The 22061-nt window shown below is 32.4% G+C and overlaps 1 protein-coding gene across 7 annotated transcripts in view; it reads left to right on the forward strand.

The window, feature by feature from the left end:
• The window catches only part of LOC139517920 (neuroligin-4, X-linked-like), a 261221-nt gene that overhangs the window by 101856 nt on the left and 137304 nt on the right, over positions 1-22061 (forward strand). The window contains exon 1 of one of the 7 annotated variants that reach the window (XM_071309462.1): positions 994-2485. The exons of 5 other annotated variants lie outside the window; for them this stretch is intronic. In XM_071309462.1, coding sequence (XP_071165563.1) covers positions 2038-2485 — 448 coding nt within the window. In that variant the 5' untranslated portion in view covers positions 994-2037. Of the gene's footprint in view, positions 1-993; positions 2486-22061 lie in introns of those variants that run through there. One more of the 7 variants, XM_071309455.1, reaches the window with a different exon arrangement.

Raw genomic sequence — 22061 nt, forward strand, 5'->3', positions numbered from 1 at the left:
CCTGTACAGAGAAGCTACATATACAACCCATTGAGTAAACATATTCACATATAAAGGTTTGATATATAACATTGGTATACGATCCTAAGAAGTTAATTGTGTCTTATGTACTATGCAAGTATCAGCTAGAATTGGAATTCGAAATAAGTATAAGACAGTGTGTCTTGTCTTTTTTTTTTTTTTTTTTTTTTTTTAAATTTGATTGATTGTGTTTAAAATGTCAGTTTCGGGAACTAAGTCTTTTAATATTATTTTATTGTTATTTCATTCTGTTACATTTTTGCTCATAAATGTTTTCCAAAATGAGGGTATGTAAGTCGTATGTAACTTGTATAAAAAAAAGAGTGCCGCCCTTGAACATGGTTAACCCCTGCAAATTGCTAACGTGGTTGTCTTTAGACAGTGGTATTTGGACATATCATCTACTGTTTTAAAACATCATTCCATTTATAAATGTTACCTTAATCACATGCAAATGTAGAACAATGTCTGTACGCAACCTAGATCGCACGAATTCGGCCTACGCGTTTCTGTTTCTAGAAGCTGTGTTAATACATAAAACTATAATAGTACACTTATTACTTATTCATAATTAAGGATCTCATTAGGCAAATAAAAGTGCTTCACTTCACTGAACAAATTTAGTTTTGAGACTACAGTTGTATCTGTAGTGTGAAAAATGACAGAATAGATTAGGTTGATACTAAAATGGTTACATCTGCAATTATTGACTATAATTTCAATAACACCCTTATGCCACAAAAGCTGATAATCACTAACAAGAACCATATCACTTCTGTGACACAAGTATTCATGTCATGTTTAACTAAAGACGACCTTGCCACTATCGATAAATATCTAGTAGATATCTCGTGTGATTGAACAACCTCTCAGTCCATATTAGATTTGACAACATTATAAAGTTACCGAAACATAGTTATTAAAGCACGCCTTTAATGACACTTCTACATCCTCTCAAATAAGTCTCACAGAGACGTGAATAAATATATTGTAATGAGACGAGGAAATAACTGTCTTTGAAGATATCGATGAATTATTTCGCAATTTGTATCAAAAAGAGTACTTGCAATATTCTCAGAACTTTACATATACCACATCGAACAAAGAAATTGTTGTTATCTTTTCCTCGGAGAGAAATAAATGTGCTTGCTTTCTTTCTCTGTTATTAAAAAGGAGAAATTATATTACGATATTCTTAAAGTAGTTATTACTGATAGGAGGTTAACCATTTGGAAAACGAAGTTAAATGAGTTTAAATGATACCTTTCGACAGATGGTGACGCAAGATTGAAGATGCCGATACAATAATCAGCCAGTTCTGGTTGTAATGATTATTTTGGAATAAGATATTTAGGATCCAAGTCAGGTTCATTTATTTAAAAACGGCAGGAAACTGTTCGCAATCAGAAATATATAGGGAATTGAAGACTAACTACCGGAGCGGTTTCGGAATCACGAAGCAAATTACGGTATCGTCCTCATCGGGAGTTACTTAATATACCAATTAAGATGAACGCATAGACGTATATTCTTTTGCAGAAAACTTTGTTTTTGTTCAGGACTTTGATTTATAGTCAAATTAAATGGAGCAACGCTCCTAATGGATATTAGCTTCTGACTTTATTATCAAATAACGTCAATCGGATCAATGGACAGGGTTCTACCGATATAAATTTTCTTTTTACTTTCATTTCTATTCGACTAATCCGATATTTCCTGTAACTGGCTTGTGAATATAAATTAGTTTAAGTTGCATTTATCAGGAATAAATCACTTTAAAAACGGCTGTTTTAAGCCAATTTAAATTGGACTATGGGTTTTGTTGAGACCCATGAGTTACATGCCTAATGGAATATGACACTAAATTGTTGGCTCGAAAATAGAAAAGGCGAAAGTTTTACGTATATATTTATAACTGTATGTGGAAAACATCTTGTCAATTAATGTTCGTAGCTGTAGAACACTCAAGAAAAACAGCTGTTTAGTTTACGCTGGAATGACATTCTGAAAAGAGAAATGTGTTCGCTTGGATTATTACATTTTATATTTTTCGTTACTTTGTTACCTTATCTTCTTCCGGGTTGTCTGTGTTTAATTGAGAAAAAGAGTTGGGGACAACGGAAGATACCTATACGGACAGGTGTGGTACGAGGTGTGACTGTTAATTTCCCTACAGCGCCATATTTAAGACCGGTTGAGGCATATTATGGAGTTGACTATGGCTCTTTGAAAAGAAATGTTCTATTTACATTTCATCCGCCGTCTGCCCCTGTTCCTAATAGAAAAGTCGAATTCATAGATTGTTCAAAACCAAAAGGTATATGTCCACAGCCGAAGTATGATTTAAGACAATTGTATGGGAAACTTCTTACGGATATGGTTGAGGAATATATCAAAATAGCGAAAGAGCCCAGTTCACAGACGGATGACTGTTTAAGCCTAAATATTTATACCACCATACCAGGTAAAACACTATCAATTTTATTTCTTCTTTCTGCTTTTTATAAAACAGTTTAATCCTTGGTAAAATATTTAATCACTAAACATATTGTTATAAAAATTCAAGAAGTTTTACATTTGCTAACACATCTTAGAAATAATATAATTACCAATAATACATTATTTTTAATAATTGGAAAAGAAATGGGATCAAGTTTTGTCGAACAAACCCATTTGCTTGTAAATAGAAAATGAATATCTGTTGCGTTAATTTGCAAATTATTTCTGATTGAAAGTCCTTAATAATTAACCTTTGTACATTCTGACACGTGCAACATCTACACAACGCAACATGTTTTTTATAATTCTACAGTTGCATATACAAGTCTTCTTCAATTAAGAAATATATTTCTAAGATATGATCTGGCGATAAAATCGTGATTCTTAGCTATTTACAAATTTCTATTGTCCGTTCCGATCATTTAATAATCTGGCAGGAAGCCGGTTGTCGTTCCTTAAATCTCTCTATTTGATTGGTCTTGACAATTCATTTGGGATTAACGTCAGCGTAGGTTGTAAGTCCCATTCGAGCACCTGCAGATGGTTGATAAGTTCCATTCTTAAGGAAAAGATTATTTGTCTTTGCTTATACATTTGAAACGGGACGTTAGTTGGCGTTTTTGTTTGAAGACTAAAGTAAATATTCACTGCTACATCTGATGTAGACACTGTAGTCATTTTCAAATTGAAATAAATGACAAAACAATAAAATAACAATTTACAAAATGATAAATGATAAAACAATAAAAACATCCAGTCTAACTGATAAAGTTTCTAAAGTGTTCTTTCTTATTGATTATAGCATTTAATGGAATCAGGAATGGAAACTGCATTTTAAAATTAAGTAAACACAAAGTAACTCTGTGAAATAACTTTTACGATATTAAAGACGTCAATTATAATATGAAATTAAGATTTATTCTTACATTATACAAAATTGGTGAACGTTATTTAATACCCTTGAAGATTTCTCCCAATTAAATTAATAGCAGGACTTTGTCCAACATAATAGTTACAAACTCAGAACGCATGAAATTGTAATGGTGTTTTCCAACTATAGGTCTATACCGCTGTTGATGGACTATCAGTCCCCGAGGGTACCATCAGATCAGTACGCAATAATTCGACATTGGCATGTTTTATAACAAACCTTTCTTAAATAGTCCATTTATAAGTTGGAAATTATCAAGAACTCCCTCATGCAAACGTTACCCTGATGAATTTGGATATTATTTGTATGTCCTTTTTTGCCATATAGCTTTTTAACTGTTTTGGTTCGGCTTTGTGCGTTCCTGAATAGAATAAATCGCGAAAAATCGCTTCGAACGCATGCAATTATAAAGTGTTATGTTGAAGAATCTTGAATAAAAAAAATAAGGGAGAAATAAGAACTTTAAGGATAAATAGCTTAGTAATAAAGAAAATATAAAACTATTTTAAAAGGAGTAAATGGTTAGTACGTTTAAGTAAAAAGTAAATAGTTTATTTATGCTTGATTTGCAAATTCCGCAAATGATGGTCAAATCTTAGCGAAAAATGCGAAAAGAGAATTATATCAAGGATTTGAAAAAATATCAAAATAATCACCATAAGACAGGGAATTATAGTTAGGATTTAGTCACCATGTCTCGCTAATATATAGTATTGCTGTTCAAATACGATACTAAGTACAAAAAAAGTTGAGAAGTTGGAGGACCAATTGGAACATGTATTTTTTATGAATGAAATACATACATTTGGAGTAATATTATTTTTATAAATTATAAACTTATTGTATGTATAGGGATTTCTTCAGAAGTTTTCTGAATTTAAAAATTTGCAGTTTTATAGAAAATAATGATGATTGCATTTATTACAAGGTGTGTCATTTCGAGACGAATCTCGCCACCTTAGCTGGTAATCGGTTAAATTTGACCATAAATTAAGATATATAGTAACAATTCTCAAATCTCAAATTAGTTTATAACAGATGTAGTTGGTTCAAATATATATTTGAGGCAGTCATAATTGTGTGATTTTACTTTAACGTGTTTTTTAAAACCTTTTGTTACCTTCTTGTTAGCAAACTACACATATCAAATGTTTGACATTCCATAGTTATCAAAACCAATATCAAGATGACATCCAACATATATAATAAGAAAAGAAAAGTTGTGTAATTGCCAATGAATCTACTATCCACCAAAGACCAAAGAAAAATAATGCTAACATCTGAAAGTCACTAAGTCTTTCAACAAGGAGACAAATCCGTTCGATAAAGTACATGTACGTATCAATGTCAATTCTAATTGATTAACGTTAGTAGACACAAATTTAGAAGAAGAAGAAATACAAAAGTCTACTATAAGTAACTCTAAACCCCTAAATCATGGAAGGCTAACAGCTATTAGATTGGAAAAAATATACCAGTTACTGAAAATGAATCAAACCTATTTTAACTATAATCATTTTCCATTTAAAATTTTCAAAATGTATGTGTTTTTTTGTGGGTTTTTTTTTACGTTGTTCAACATTTTCTTATAACTTGTTACAGCACGGTTCTTCGTTTTCTGAACAATTTCGAAATCATTAACAAAAAGTATTGGTGTTGTATTGATATATACGAAAGATTTCAAATGTTTCTATATTTTATAGTTTTGATTTGTTGTCTGATGATTTATTTCTGATTAGGGTTTTAAGAGCGTACTGAAGTTACAAAGAAACCAGTTGAACTCTGTCTGACAGGTTTGAAATGTTAGAAATACAAAAAAAAAATGAATAAACTATGTCATGTATTGAGTACTTTATTGCAGTATTTATTTTTTTACTGTCCCTCCGAGAGCACTATCCATCGGACTAGCTCTTTGATTTAACTTTTTCATCAGTAAATGTAAATTATATTCCATTTTAATAAGTCGGTACTCAAAGAACACTGATTTTATAACAGAAACATCAGATAAATAAAATGTTTTGAAAATACACATAGGAGAGCAAGTGCCATCAGTAAAACCAAGTTAAAACAATCCTAATTTGTTCAGATTTTACTCAACAGTATTGTCTACAAATAAATATAAAATCCATCCATCGAAAGAACAAAGTTGAATTCCAGCGGGAAAAGGTATCATTTGGTCTAGATTGATTCAATACTCATCAAATACATTTGATTACGAAAGCTGAAATATGTGTAACGTGATTGTGTTGCCTGAACGACCTGAAACGAGAAACAGATAAGCAACATGTCTTTCTATTAGCAGACAATAAAATCTGTATAAAAACATAAAATACAGTTATGAATCCACAGAGACTTCAAGGGTAACATAAAAATATATCATTTCTCAATCAGTCATTTTTTATGATTCTGCCGGAAGTATTAACTGCTACTCTAAGCTACCTAACTGTCATGTTTTTCATCGGAGTTTCCCTTCACAATAACTCAGTCTTCTTGTCATAAGATAGGTTGTTTCATGTTTTGAAAGATAAACAGTGAAATGTAAAACAAAGTAATACACTGAATCAATTAAAAAACACAGCAATATCAAATAATACCGTTGATTTGAAAGCGATGCTATAGAATAAATATACATAAATTTCACAATATATCCGAGATTATTTTATTTTGTCGTGTTTAAGAACTTTTTCGTAAACTTCTCATTTTTTATACAACTTTATCATGTAAGTGTTTTTTTTTTTTTTTTTAATTGAGTATAATATAAAACTACAGAATTTTCAATATCAATGATTTACAAAAATGTTTTCAAAAGCAATGCACAGCCTTAAATACAAGTTAAGAAATAAATTTGCATTTATTTTATTTTCCTATATTTTTTAAATATATTAGTTTGGAACTTTACTTTTAAAATTACGGTTTTGTTTGGGTAAGAAGCACTTTCTTAAGAAATTTTTAAAACTTTTTGAATCATTGTTGATTAAACACATGTTTTTACAAATGGATATTTCTTGCAGAAATCCCTTAATCTATATTCTGCAGAAGTCCCTTAATCTATATTCTGCAGAAGTCCCTTAATCTATATTCTGCAGAAGTCCCTTAATCTATATTCTGCAGAAGTCCCTTAATCTATATTCTGCAGAAGTCCCTTAATCTATATTCTGCTATCAAAAGAGCGCTGCATCCTCTTTTCAAACAATATTTTATTGTTTTCAGTTTTTAGCTGCACTTTAAATGATACCTTGGGTTTGCCAGCCAAGACAAATGTGATTACGAGAAATGATAAATGGGTCTGAGAATTTGCATGTCAAAAGAAAGATTTAATTACCAGCAATAATTGTTTGTCTGTATTATCTCCGTTATAAATGGAGGTAGACGTGGATTAAAATTTACGTTGATAACGTTTGTTATTAGACATATAAAATCATAGCCCCAGTACCACTAGACCACGATCGCACCACGCTCACCGCGATCTAAAATAAATTCAGATCGTGGTGAGGTCGCGGTATGAGCGGCATGAAAAGGTAAATTTCCATTGCTTTCACGATGCTACTACGTCCTCATTACGCTTCTACAACGATCCTGCTACGATTATACCACGTTCTAACCGCGCTTATTCTGCGGCATCACTACGCTTATCAAGATCTTTCTAAGCTCATCACGTTCTCACTACGACCATACCACGAGTTATCCGATTTTAATACGATCTTACGACGCTTCTACTGCGATTGTACCACGTTCTTATCACGAGTATACTACGCTCATATCGCGATCTTACTACGTTCTCAGCAAAAACGTCAACATCGTGTTCCATATCAATGCAGTTGCGTTCCTTCTATTTCTGATTAATACGGAAACAGTACAGTCATGCCACCAAAACCTACTAGAACACGTGGGCGTGATTGTAGGGGTTGATGTAAAGGCAGGGGGAACTATGATAGTAACGAATCCTGATCAAGCAGAGATGTCGGACCGACCAATCCAACCTAAATTACAACCTTTTGATGGTCCATAAAGCTCAATGACGATATTTTAGTGAATGATAGCAGAGATGACACAGATAGGTAAATAGATATAGGAAGATGTGGTATGAGTGCCAATGAAACAACTCTCCATCCAAGTAACAATTTTAAAAGTAAACCATTATAGGCCAAGGTACGGCCTTCAACACGGAGCCTTGGCTAACACAGAATAGCAATCTATAAAGGGCCCCAAAAATTACTAGTGTAAAAGCATTCAAACGGGAAAACAAACGGTCTAATCTATATAAAAACGAGAAGCATGGTTGAGCCGTTAGAGAAAATGGACAAGAAGTCTAATTACATACAAACAAACAAAAACTGGAGAGATTTAATATTTTTTACGTAAAAATGACAATGAGAATGACGGTCGTAGTATGAACGTAGTCAGGTCGTAAGAAGAGCGTGATGAGGACGGCAAGGGCGTGCTAGAATCGTACTATGGTCTTGAACAGCGTGGTGTAAACGTAGTACAATCATAGTGGACGTGCAGTTAGGTCGTGGTGAGAACGTAATGATCGTAGTGAGGTCGTAATAACGTCGCTGTGAGATCGTAGAGCAGACTCTCCGAATAAAATCACGCTTTCGCTACGCTCTCTCTACGATGGTACAGCGACCTTTGCGATCTTACTACGACCTTAGTGTTCTCACTACGCTTCTACTGCGACCTGATTTGGCCACGACCGCATCACGATTGTTTTTAGCATGTTCAAAGTTGGCCACGCTCATCATGATCTTGAAGACCTTACCACGACCGTGATACGACCTTACTGCAATCTACACGATCGTACTACGATCATCAAAATTTGCATTTTTTTCACAGATCGTAGTGCGATCGTGGCCTAGTGGGACTGCGGTATAAAGTTATAAGGGTTTTTGTTTTACCAAAACATCACGCATGTTATCAACTCACTACAGGTCTAATTATTTCCTCCATTTTACTTGTCTTAGCTTGTAAGTCCAAACAAAGCCTAATACTAGATTTTTCACACACGTCACAAAATTCCTACACCCTCTTGACCACACACCGTTTGATCCTATCACACGTCACACAATTCCTACACCCTCTTAACCACACAACGTTTTATCCTATCACACGTCACACGATTCCTACACCCTCTTGACCATATACCGTTTGATCCTATCACACGTCACACGATTCCTACACCCTCTTGACCACACACCGTTTGATCCTATCACACGTCACACAATTCCTACACCCTCTTGACCACACACCGTTTGATCCTATCACACGTCACACGATTCCTACACACTCTTGACCACACACCGTTTGATCCTATCACACGTCACACAATTCCTACACCTTCTTGACCACACATCGTTTGATCCTATCAGGAACATGTTAGATATGTATCGATCATACAGACGATAAGTACTGGAATAAAGAATAGAATATTTTTTTTATTTCCCAAATTACAGGGCCCATAAAGGGCATAAAATCAGATACAATTGATTTACATAATTGGTAACAACAACAATAATAGAGGCATATACATATATATTCGGAATATAAGCATTGGTCAGAATCTAGCTAAAAACCACATATATATTGTGAATAAAAGAATAATAAAATTACATTATATATGTATTAATATAACATGTATAACTTAAGCATGTTAAGTCTTACTCTGGTATAATGCTGTAAATTATATAATTTGGAATTTGGTGATTTTTCAAATGTAAAGTTTGAATTAGCTCTCACCGCAACATAGCCTTTTTGCGCTATGGTGGCGTTAAGCAAATACCAATCATTTAACCAATCAATCAAATGTAAAGTGTTTTTGCCTCTTAATGAACTTTATTTGTGATGACTTATTTATGAAATAAGTAATAAAGTTAAAACTACATGTATAACGAATAAGTTCGATAATTTCATGAAGGATGTAGCAGATTCTCTTTGATTAAGAAAAACAGTCAATATAAACTTTTGTAATATTGTTTGCTTCAAAGGACATTTAGATTCTGTCTTGTACATTTATGTCGGCTAATGCATTCAGTGATTTAAATATTTAAAAAAAAATATATATTTATCCTACTATATAGAACATTTTTTTTTCTTTTACATAACTAGTACAAAAAGGGTAAGCAATAGATAAAATAGCGATTTGAAGGGTTAAATGTAACACATTTGCACTAAGCGATATTTTATTCAAATAAATACAACAATTACTAAAAAGATAAAACATTGCGGTAAAATTTTGTTACTGGTCGTATACACAATTTTGTTTTAAAAGAAACTTTTCCTTCTAATTTAAAGTATCATATTATAAAGTAAAACTTGATGTATTCTAATGTAATCAATTATGCTATAGGAAAGCGATACAATTTAGTTGACTCTATCAATTATATGATGAAGTACATGTATATTTAAACTTTAGGGACTATGACTGATATGTTTAAATAGTAGCATTTCTGCTTACGTAAGAAGTTGTCTGTATATATAGGAATATAACCCAAGAACCGAGTTATTTATTCAATATTACAAGTCATGAATACTATGATCTCTGAATGGTAGAACTAGTATATAAACAGTTGTCTATATAGGAGTACATCTCAGGACGGGATTATGTATACAACAATACAATATTACAAAGTCTGAATACTATTATCCCTGAAAGGTAGTATATAAACAGTTGTCTATATAGAACTAGAACCCAAGAACATGGTTATCTATACAAAAATACAAAATTTCAAAGTCTGAATACTACTTTCCCTGAAAGGTAGTATATAAACAGTTGTCTATATAGAACTAGAACCCAAGAACATGGTTATCTATACAAAAATACAAAATTTCAAAGTCTGAATACTACTTTCCCTGAAAGGTAGTATATAAACAGTTGTCTATATAGAACTAGAACCCAAGAACATGGTTATCTATACAAAAATACAAAATTTCAAAGTCTGAATACTACTTTCCCTGAAAGGTAGTATATAAACAGTTGTCTATATAGAACTAGAACCCAAGAACATGGTTATTTATACAACAATACAAAATTTCAAAGTCTTAATACTATATTCCCTGAAAGGTAGTATATATAGGAGTTGAACCCAAGAACCAGGTTATTTTCTATACAAGAATACAATATAATAAAGTCTGAATACAACTTTCCCTGAATGGTAGTATATAACGATTTGTCGACAGATAATTTGGACTTGTGATGTAACTTTCCGTTATAAAACTTCACCTTTAATCTTTTCTCGGGATCTCTAGATATCGATTCCCGAAAATCAAAGCTATAAGTATACAGTCAATCATGTCTCCCGGTTGCAATAGGCATGATAGATTAATCACTCTATAGATAGCTTTCAAATTTGTATCCCATTGTTAACAAATCTTTGTATGTAACAACAACAGTTAATCTGCGTTAAAGAAATCGCTTCGCTCGCAAACAATTTAAGAAATGTACGACACTCAGTAAGGTCCTGTCTCTGATGAGAATTACAGAACACAAGATATATCCTCATTTACATACCAGTAAAAGTCATTCATCATACGTCAGAAACATTCACTGATATAATTAATTATTAGAATCCAACTATACAACAAAAGTGCATGATATATTGTTTATAAATTACACATTCTAAAACAACTGATATATTGTTTATAAATTATAAATTCTTAAACAACTGCATGTTACTAGCATATTGAAGTAGCACAGCTGAACACTTAAATATATCATTGATATAAAACAAAGGGAAAGCAATTAAATCTGTTTTTTAATTAATTCTAGGCAAAAAGTACTTATAGTGATTGCGATTTAATAGATCAGTTATTTAACTTATTTCTCGTTGTACTGCAGTTTTGTATCTATATCTTTGGCATTGTAACATATTTATTGTACGAGTTATACAAGACCGTCTAACGTTGTGCACTGTTTGATATTGTATTTTTCTGTCCAAGTGACTGTCTCTTTGTCAATTACATCATAGCACTTCATATTTCTTCCCATAAAGATATAACACTTGTATTAGCAGGGGGTAATGTTCGTGCGTTGATAAGCGTGTATACAAAAGACAACTGTTGCTATATTGTGTAAGTTGTGAAGTGTTGTATTTATTTCAGTTTGATAATAGACATTCTTATATATGTGTTTGACATTAATTAACGTTCATAGCCTGTATTATTGTAAGCAGAGTAACAATATATAGAAAGTGCGAACTTTCATCATCCGTGCCAGTGTATCAAGAGTAGATTTATGCAGTGCAAACTTCCATCATTTTCATCGTATTTTACCGATCGCCGAAGATTTGTTTTCGGCATTTGTTGACGAAGCAATTATATTAGTTATCTAGAATTTTGGGTGGTTTTAATAGATTTTCCATACCTCCTGTTTATTAATGATCATAATACTTATAAACCATTTATTTTCTGCCAAACAAAATTGCTACACATGAAAACATAACGCCTCATTTGAGAAAACTTATTAACCTTAAGATGATAGGACGACATTAGCAGAGTATTGACAGCAGCCTTCATAACCGTTTGTATTTTTAGTCGCGCAGGGTGTTAACCTAAACATTTAAGGGAAAGTACTATGATGCTTACATGTTAAATGATTAAACATTAATGGTCGTTGTCAATTTTGTACAATTCGTTGATGAAGGAAAAAGTTTATGAAAAATAATAAATAGAAGGGAACAAAATAATGAACTGCAATTCGTACTTTCTTTTGCCTTTTTAACTTATTTGTATTCGAGCGTCACTGATTTTGTAGACGAAATGCGCGTCTAGAGCAAATACAAAATTTCAATTCTGGTATCTATTATGAGTTTATTTACAACCACAGGGTCGATACCACGGCCAGTGGAGTTTCTTCGAGGGTATCATCAGTCTAGTAGTCATGAACTATCATTGATATGGTCATAATTATAAATCAACTGTTTACAAAACTTTATAAATTTTTGAATACTAATTATTTTCTACCTCAGGAATAGATTACCCAAGCTGTATTTGTCAATCCTTTTTGGAACTTTTGGTCCTCAATGCTCTAGAACTTCGTACTTTATTTGGGCTTTTAATTTTGTTTGATTCTAGCGTCACCGATGAGTCTTTTGTAGACAAAACGCGCGTCTGGCGCAAATACAAAATTGCAGTCCTGGTATCTATGATGAGATTATATACAATATATAAACAGGAAATATTAAAAATAAATATGATTAAATATGTATAATTGGGTGAGTTAACCATACTTAAAAAAAACATCATATTTTTACAATAACAAGTATATTCTCATTCATTTATATCACTCAAATACCTTAAATCCGAATTCTTTTATATTTTCAAGTTCACAATAACTACCGCCAATTTTGATCATGTAACACATGTAAACCGGAAGTAAACACATCTTCATAAACTATCTAAACAAACACTGCGTAATCGCGACAGTTACCTTGTACTCTTGTGTTGCCCAAGGGACGAAGAACTAATAGTAATTCTATCTTTACTAACTGCATGCTATTTTCTATTCTTTACTACTGTCCCAAACACTATGAACACGGTATAAATAGTACTCACATCCACCATACTCACATTGTTTTTGTCAAATTGTCAACTGCAAGACTATTAGCTTAAATATAAACATCAAAGAAAATAGGGAAGCACCAGAAATATCCTGGTCAATAACAGTATTTAACCAAGAGACATGTAAGTCAAATATATACACAAAAACTATGATTGTACTTACAAAAATAAAATTAAAACCATAAAACATGATAGACTGGTATTGACAACCTATGTTACATCCTCCTAACAAACTCGTATGCACCTGAGCCAAACTCTGGTCCACCAAAATACCCCTGTGGATCATACAATAAAGCCTGCACTTGGAAACAAAAAGCTGTATGCTGTTACAGCTATGATCAAGGGTAACATATAAATTGCCACGGTATCGACAATAAAATGTATAAAATACTTGACAAAACAAAACTATCATTGGAATGTATAAACTGTGGTATGCCAAACCTCTCCACCACATTCTTCAATAGTACTTTACCACAATTGTCAAATACCTACTCAGCATTAGAAATAAACATGGATTCTGAAAATGAAATTATTGATATCGGATTACCAACACATTCTTCATCACCAATCCAGAAGATCAAAACATATCATCACCATAAAAAAAGCAAACCAAAAAGAAAAAAGACAATCGTACAGCAAAAAACTCAGAATCACTAAGAGTACTTTCGATAAATTTTCAGTCAATAAAGAACAAAAAACCTGAAGTAGAACTTATCATTGACTCTTGTAAACCAAGCATTATATTTGGTACTGAAACATGGCTCTCAAATGATACCTCTCCATACGAATACATCCCAGCCTCCAAATACAACATCTATACAAAAAAACAGAAAAGATGGATATGGGGGAGTGTTAATGGCTATCTCAAACCATCTACACAAATCGCAAACACGGGTACTGACCTAGACCTCGATACAAATTGTAAAAATGTGTGGGCGAAAATTTCATATGAAGGAAGCAAATCACTCTACCTTTGTTTCCTCCTATCGACCACCATCCGATAAAGGAGAGTCCTTAGAACAACTTGGTATCTAACTAAATAGAGTCTTATGCAAAACAAACGAACCCAAATATCTGGGTAAGTGGCGATTTCAATCTTGGTCACATAGACTGGAATACACCAGCAGTCATACCTTGTAAACATGATGCTTCACTACATCAACAACTCCTTGACATATTAAATGACAAAAGCAATTTACACAGGTAGTAAACAAGAACACCAGAAACGACACAACACTAGACCTGCTGTGTATGACCAATCCATCATACATTTGTATGTCAAATAAAGGCAACAGTAGTATACCTCTGTTCGAAATTCATAAATGGATAGAGAAAAAATAAATCCGAGTTACAAACTAAAACTGAGGGAAACGCATCAAATATAAGAGAACTACGACACAACAGAAACGAACAATACTATAACAATGACCATTTCCCTGACTTGGTACAGGGCATTTTAAGATAAAAATGGTGGGTTGAACCTTGTTTTGAGGCATGCCAAACCTCCCGCTGTAATGGCAATGTTAATCATAACATTAAAATGACATTACATGACATTAAAAAACGAGTTCCCAAAAATTAAGAAAGAATTCAGATGAACTTCAAGATTATATTTGTATGACTTATCTAACGCTTATTTTTAACAGTGAAAATTACAATACTAATTAATATCAAATTGTAGTAGCAGTTAGACAATCGAGTCGAAACATTACCACCAATTGGAGCGTGACATCGTTTACAGTGAAATAAATTTAGCACTGCCTCAAAATAAACAACAGGCTAACAAAATATTATACTACAAAAAGGCAATTTGGGACCAAGTAGAAAAAGACCTCACTGAAACATACAAACAGCTAAAACAAGATCAAAATAAAATGAATCTCGATGAACTATGGAATAGTTTCAAGACAAACATCAAAAGTCTATTGATAAGAATATTCCTAAAAAAAAAGCATTAGTCATAAATCAAAACTACTTTGGGTAAATAATCAACTAAATAGCTGAGTAACAAGAAAAACAAACTCTACAAACAGAAAAAAAGGAAATCACAAGTTCAAAAAACAATATCAAGAAATTAAAACCAAGCTCCAAAAAGAAATGAGAAACTCTTACTGGCAATATATAGCAAATATGATCTTTGATATTGAAATAAAGGAACCAGACCAACCATGCTTCAAAAATACACCAAAAAAGCTATATTCTTATATCAAAAGCCAGAAAAATGAAAATACCGGCATAGCTCCTCTAAGAAGTGAAGGTACATTGCACTCAAATCCATCTGAGAAAGCGAACATACTGAACAAACAAATTCAGTCAGCTTTTACATCTGAGGCAAATACATTCCAGATAAAGGTCCTAGTATTCATCCAAAAAGGACAACCATAACAATAACTAGGGATGATGTTTATGAACTTATCAAAAACATAAAACCTATTAAAGCTACTGGTCCTGATACCATCGCAGGCAAAGTACTAAAACAAAACATTGAGATGTGTACAGAAATCCTCACATTAATATTCACCAGATCACTAGGAACAGGAAAAGTACCATCTGACTGGAACCATGCAAATGTCACACCTGCATTCAAAAAAAGGGGATAAACATAACCCATGTTAACTACAGACCTATATCCTTAACATGCATAGCTTGCAAAATACCTCAACACATCTTTGCAAGCAGCATAATGCAACATCTCGAAACCAATAACACAGTATGAATTACAGCATGGATTAAGAGCAAAGCGATCATGCGAGTCTCAAGTTATCTCACTGATGCATGAATTATTCGAAAACAATGACAAAAACATACAAACAGATCTCATAATCATGGATTTTGCCATAGCAAGGTACCACACAAAAGATTACTATATAAAATGAAAGACTTTGGAATATCAGAGCAAATCATAAACTGGGTCGAATCCTTTCTTTCAAACAGAACTCAAGAAGTATTTTTTAGAACATATGACATCTTCAAAAATACCAGTCACTTCAGGTGTGCCACAGGGTACAATGCTAGGACCTATACTCTTCCTTATTTACATAAATGACCTTCTTGAATACATCAAACAGCAAAATCAGACTCTTCGCAGATGACAGTATAATTTACAGACACGTTAAATATCAAAACGACTGCCTCAAGCTTCAAGAAGATTTAGAAGCCGCCATACAATGGGAGCAAGACTGGCTTTTGTCTTTCCACCAAGACAACTGCAACATCATGCACATGACAACAATGAGAACTCCCATTCACTTCTACTACGACATGTATGGGCACATATTAGAATTAGTAAAACATGCTAAATATTTAGGTATCACAATTTCTTAAGATTTAAAATGGAACACCCACATCCAACAAACAGCTGCCAAAGCAAATAAATCTTTATGTTTTATCAGAAGAAATCTTAAAGCCAAGTCACAAAAAATAAAAGAAAGAGCAAACCAAACCATTATAAGACCCAAATTAGAATACTGCTGTACTGTATGGGACCCCTTTACAAGCGAAAACATACCATCACGGCAAGGTATGCATATGCATGTAACAGACATCACAATACCAGCAGTGTTTCTGAAATGCTAGACACCATGAAATGGCAAACATTACAAGAACGCCGGCTAAGAACAAGGCTAATAATGTTCCACAAAATTACAAACGAAAATATTGCCATTCCATCGCAAAATTTATTACAAAAGAGTCAGTCCATCACAAGATCCACCAACAACGATGCTTACAGACAAATCCAATGTAACAAGGACAGCTACAAATGTTCTTTCTTTTGTCAAACAATTAAAGACTGGAACTTGTCATAACAAAAACAAAACCCACAGAAACATATCCACACCTGAAGTAATCAGGCAATCATGTTTTTATCTTAAATTAAAAATAACATAAAAAATGAAATATTAGAAAAATATAAATAAAAACAAGAAAATTTGTAAAAATTAATAATATAACAAATTTACAAAAATATTGGAAAAAACATTACCAGTCATGCACCGGAAAGTATGCTGATGGTTTTCTGAAACTGAAGAAGACAAAGATTTAAGATGTCTTTCACTCTATAAATCCAATCACTGTAGAAGTAAAAAAATATTTCACGTATCAGTCATATGTATTTGTGTAATAACTATAACCAAACATTGTCTGCTCTATGGTCGGGTTGTTGTCGCTTTGACACATTCCCCATTTCCTTTCCCAATTTTATTACAAAAGTGTGCAGTGATTATGAATTTGTATTTAAAATAGAAGTTTGTCTGAATACATATAAATCATATACTATATCTACAATGATGAACACATGTTTCATGAAAATTTTTCAGATATTTAGGCCACAAAGTAATTAACACTAAAAAGATAATTACATTTGTAAGTGCGTGACTTCTTTCCAACTAATTGAAAATTACTGCTATAATTACATCAATTAATAGTTTTCCCTAAAACTTCATCTTATTCTTTCAATTGGATACGTATTGTCAAAATATATTTTATTTATTATTCTAAATACATTAATTTGCTTATTCTGAATACATTAATTTGTTTGAACCAGAGTATTTTATATGTCTCGTCCTTTTTTTTTAAAATTCAATCGGTAAGTTTCAAGACCTTATAAATCAATAATCCGTGTCTTCTACACAAATCGTATAAAAGAGGGACGAAAGATACCAAAGGGACAGTCAAACTCATAAATCTAAAACAAACTGACAACGCCATGGCTAAAAATGTAAAGGACAAACAAACAAGAGCACACACGACACAACATAGAAAACTAAAGAATAAACAACACGAACCCCACCAAAAAACTAGGGGTGATCTCAGGTGCTCCGGAAGGGTAAGCAGATCCTGCTCCACATGTGGCACCCGTCGTGTTGCTTATGTGATAACAAATCCGGTAAATAAGATGGTCTCGAGTTTAAAATTCGAGGGGCTGAAGTCATACAAGTAGGGGGTTTGAATAGATATAAAACTAGGCATATTATATAATTGTACCAAGTCAGGAGAATGACGGTTGTTCCGTTGGTTGGCGACGTTTGATTGTGTCAGTGTTTATGGTCTTTCCTTTCTTAATTAACCTTGGAGTTCGGTATATTTGTTTTACTTTTATACGTATGTAAAATAATAATCTGATTCTTAAAAACAAGTTTCTAAAACTACCACTATCAAGATGCTAGTATTTTGGTATGAGAACATATTTGTTACGTTCGGTAGAACTTTTCAAGTCACTCTGTATTCATATAGTAACCAACATTTTCATTTTTAGTTCCTAAATGCATATGAAACAGACTTCACTTTTCTATGTGGTGATGTTTATACTATTGTTTCAGTAAAAGGGAAAAGGTTTGGTACCATTAAAACGTTTATTCCCGCTGCAAATGTTTGCACCTGTCCTAAGTCAGGATCTGATGTACAGTAGTTGTCATTTGTTTATGTGATTTTTACGTGCTGCTTGGTTCTTGTTTTTTTTTATATAGATGAGAACGTTGGTTTTCCCGTTTGAATGGTTTTACACTAGTAATTTTGGGACCCTTTATAACTTGTTGTTCGGTGTGAGCCAAGGCTCCGCGTTGAAGGCCGTACCTTGACCTATAATGGTTTATTTTCATAAATTGTTATTTTAATGTAGAGTTTCGATTGGCACCCATACCACATCTTCCTATATCTATTCACACTTTGATTCTTAAGAAGAAAGGAAGAAGCACACATCTGTCTTATTTTCACCACCTGCTATAAAGATGATGTTCTGTTAGCTTATACTGGAAATTTAAAGTTTTACATTTATCGGATTCATTCCATTGTAAATAAAAAAAAATGCATCATATTTTGATTTTCAATGATATATGGAATATATAATTAACGTCAAATAAAATGACGGTTTAGCTAGGACTTGGTGTCCTTTATATAATTTCTTTCTACTCTGACCATTTTGAATATGTAAATAAAGGCAATAATAGTATACAACTGTTGAATAAACATACATCGATTTAACTTAACCAAAGCCGGGTCACAAACTAAAACCGAGGGAACCTAGAGAGTACTTTTAATTATGCAAATACGCTTCTTTGCCTATTTCAGACTTAATTACGAAAAACTTTGATAACAGCAAGAAAATACCTCCCAATTGTTAATTTGTGCAATTCAAACATTTATGACAGTTTAATACATATTTGTTTATATTATGTATTTCTTAATCTCAACTGTATAGTACATCCACTATAATAAATATTTCGTTTTTGACAATTCAGTAATAACTTGATCAAGTATTCCATTGGCAATTTTAACTCAATTTCCTGTTTTTTGGATACTTGTCATGTACTGTTTAATGTATCTACATTTTGATTATCCCTTTTATATCTTCCGCTTCTTTTAAACATTCCGACATAACCTTAGAAAAAGTAGATCCATTGCACTAAGAATTAGGAATTTTGTAGTCACACACAAAATACTTCCAATTAAAAATATACAGGCCATTTCTGAACAGTTTGAGGTGCAGTATTGTTTCAAATGAGAATACGTTTAAGTTTCACCAGATTTGTTTGGGTTAAAAATAAAGTTGTCAAGACAAATACATATATCAATTAGATTAAAGTAAAAGCTTAAATTTATCTGTTAGATACCATAAAAGTAGCAGACAGTCAAATGTTATCGTTCAGTCATGATTAGCATCGTTACGGGAAACCATTTCAGGATACGTGATTTCGGGCATTAAGAATTATTTTTGAAGACACAGAAATCACGAATAAAGTAGATACAGGTTTCATGTCGTTTTTGTTAGTAAATAATTAGACACGTAGAAGGTAAAAATACTATATATAAAGTTAATTTGTTTTTGTTTATTAAGAAAAACCTAAACAATGAAGTAGATAGACTGTCTGGACATTTTTATTTATTAGAGATTATCTCGCGGAAGGAGTGTAGCGCATTTATGAAGCTTTACGTGAATCTCTAAAATATTCACTCCTTACAGGAGCTATTCATAGAATACTTTCATATTCAAATTGTAAAAAAAATGTTTCTTATAGGATTCAACGGAAACAAAAATAATCAGTACACTGTATGTTCTTAATTTTTGTTCATTCCGGCTTTTAAGTTAAAAAAAAACCTCATAAAAAATACCAGGCTTATGATATTAAACGCCAGCCGCGTGTTTCGTCTGATAAAGTTGAAGAACCTAAAATGCCGAAAGGTTTTGCCAAATTCATCCAGGTTAATATACTTCTGGAGTAGAAAATCCTTAGTATTTCCAACAATTAAAAGTTTTTTAAACAGTAAAGATCAATTTTAACCTCTTTTAAAATCTACCTTGAATTGTCACGAAAACATTTTAGTATTTAGAATTGTACGTACAATGTATGCCATCAAACTCTACCCTGGAAAATACTATTGAGAACTTCTTACAGTTCTACTCTATAAAGTTTGTTGAGGGTTCTACCTCATGAATTAACAGTTTAAAATTAGATGGATATATATATTTTGATCAAGTATCATCATAGAACATTGATAAAAAGTAAAAATAGAAAAATACCGAAATTAGAGGAAAATCAAAAACGGCAATTTTTCTTATCAAAAAGCAAAACCACAAAACTCAAACACATCAAACGAATGGATAACAACTGTCATATGCCTAAACCTCTGACTTGTAAGACAGTCGCATAAAATTCCCAAAGTATTATGAAAACAATAGCAGGCCATACACATTTCTTTTATTGGCTAATCACAGTGCCTGTTCGTAAGTTCTTCCAAGGGACAGAGTTATCACATCCCGACAGTTCCTTATAAGTATTTTCAACATTTCTTACCTTGTAAAATAGATCGATTCCTCTGTTTACTTTTATATTGTTTAAAGCAAAAACGAACATGTCAACCTTAGATGTTATTTGATTTCAAAACAATAACCAAGATAACTGATTGACTTATTATATGCATCGCAAATGAAATGCATGTTCACTTGTGTTAATATGTCTTTTAATTGAGTTAAGTCATTTTAATTGCTATTTTATAGTGTGTCTTTCTATGTTGTGATGTTACGCTATTGTTTCAGATAAGGGTGAAGGTTTAGTACTATTAAAACGTTTAAACTCGCTGTAATTATTTGCACCGGTCCTAAGTTACGAATCGGATGTTTAGTAGTTGTCGTTTGTTGATTTGGTTCATAAGTGTCTCTCTCTTTTTTTATATATAGATTAGACCATTGGTTTTCCCGTTTGAATGGGTTATTTTTGGGTCCTTTATAATTAGCTGTTCTGTGGGAGCCAAGGCTTCGTGTTGAAGACCGTACTTAGATCTATAATGGTTTAATTTTATAAATTGTGACTTGGAGGGAGAGTTGTCACATTTGGCATTCATACCACATCTTCTTATATCTATCTTAACATTCAAGGAATTTTAGTTGTGCATATTTCCAGTATGCTCCATACATCTAATCTACACGTAAAAACAATTAGATAATGCTTCATATAAATACAATTAGGTTATTCCAATGTAGAAGTCCAAAAGACTTTGTATTAATAATTTTAAATTCACAATTTATAATAAGCTTTTTCCCCCACTTAAAATACATTACATGTATTCCGCTTTATATATCTCCCTGTAAATTACAAAGTATCGAAAGAAGTGGAATTTTGGGAAGTAAAACGACATGAAAGACAGTTGAACACGTCAATCTCATTGATTTAATGATCCGCCATGAATCTTCATGTCTCTGAAAAATGCAATTACTTTGTCACAATCGGAACCTATAATTCACAATTACGATAAAAAAAAAAAAGAAAAACAGAGAAGAATATCAAGAAGTGTTTGTGCAATGTGAAACATGTCTACCGAATTAAAGAACTAACATCTATTTCACTAACAGGGTTATGTTTAAAATGAGGTGCTTTTTGATTGGTCTGTTTCAAGCTCTCGATGCATATGTGTCATTCGTTTTGTTGCCTATTTATTTTGAATACTACATCGTAACTGGGTTCCAACGTTTTATCTATGAAGTATCATTGAGGATCAGATACTTTTATTTAGCATGTCTATACATTCCTACGTTAATAAAAATATAACTGGCTCATAAATT

This window comes from Mytilus edulis, chromosome 3 (assembly GCF_963676685.1).
Source record: "Mytilus edulis chromosome 3, xbMytEdul2.2, whole genome shotgun sequence".
Lineage (NCBI taxonomy): Eukaryota > Metazoa > Mollusca > Bivalvia > Mytilida > Mytilidae > Mytilus > Mytilus edulis.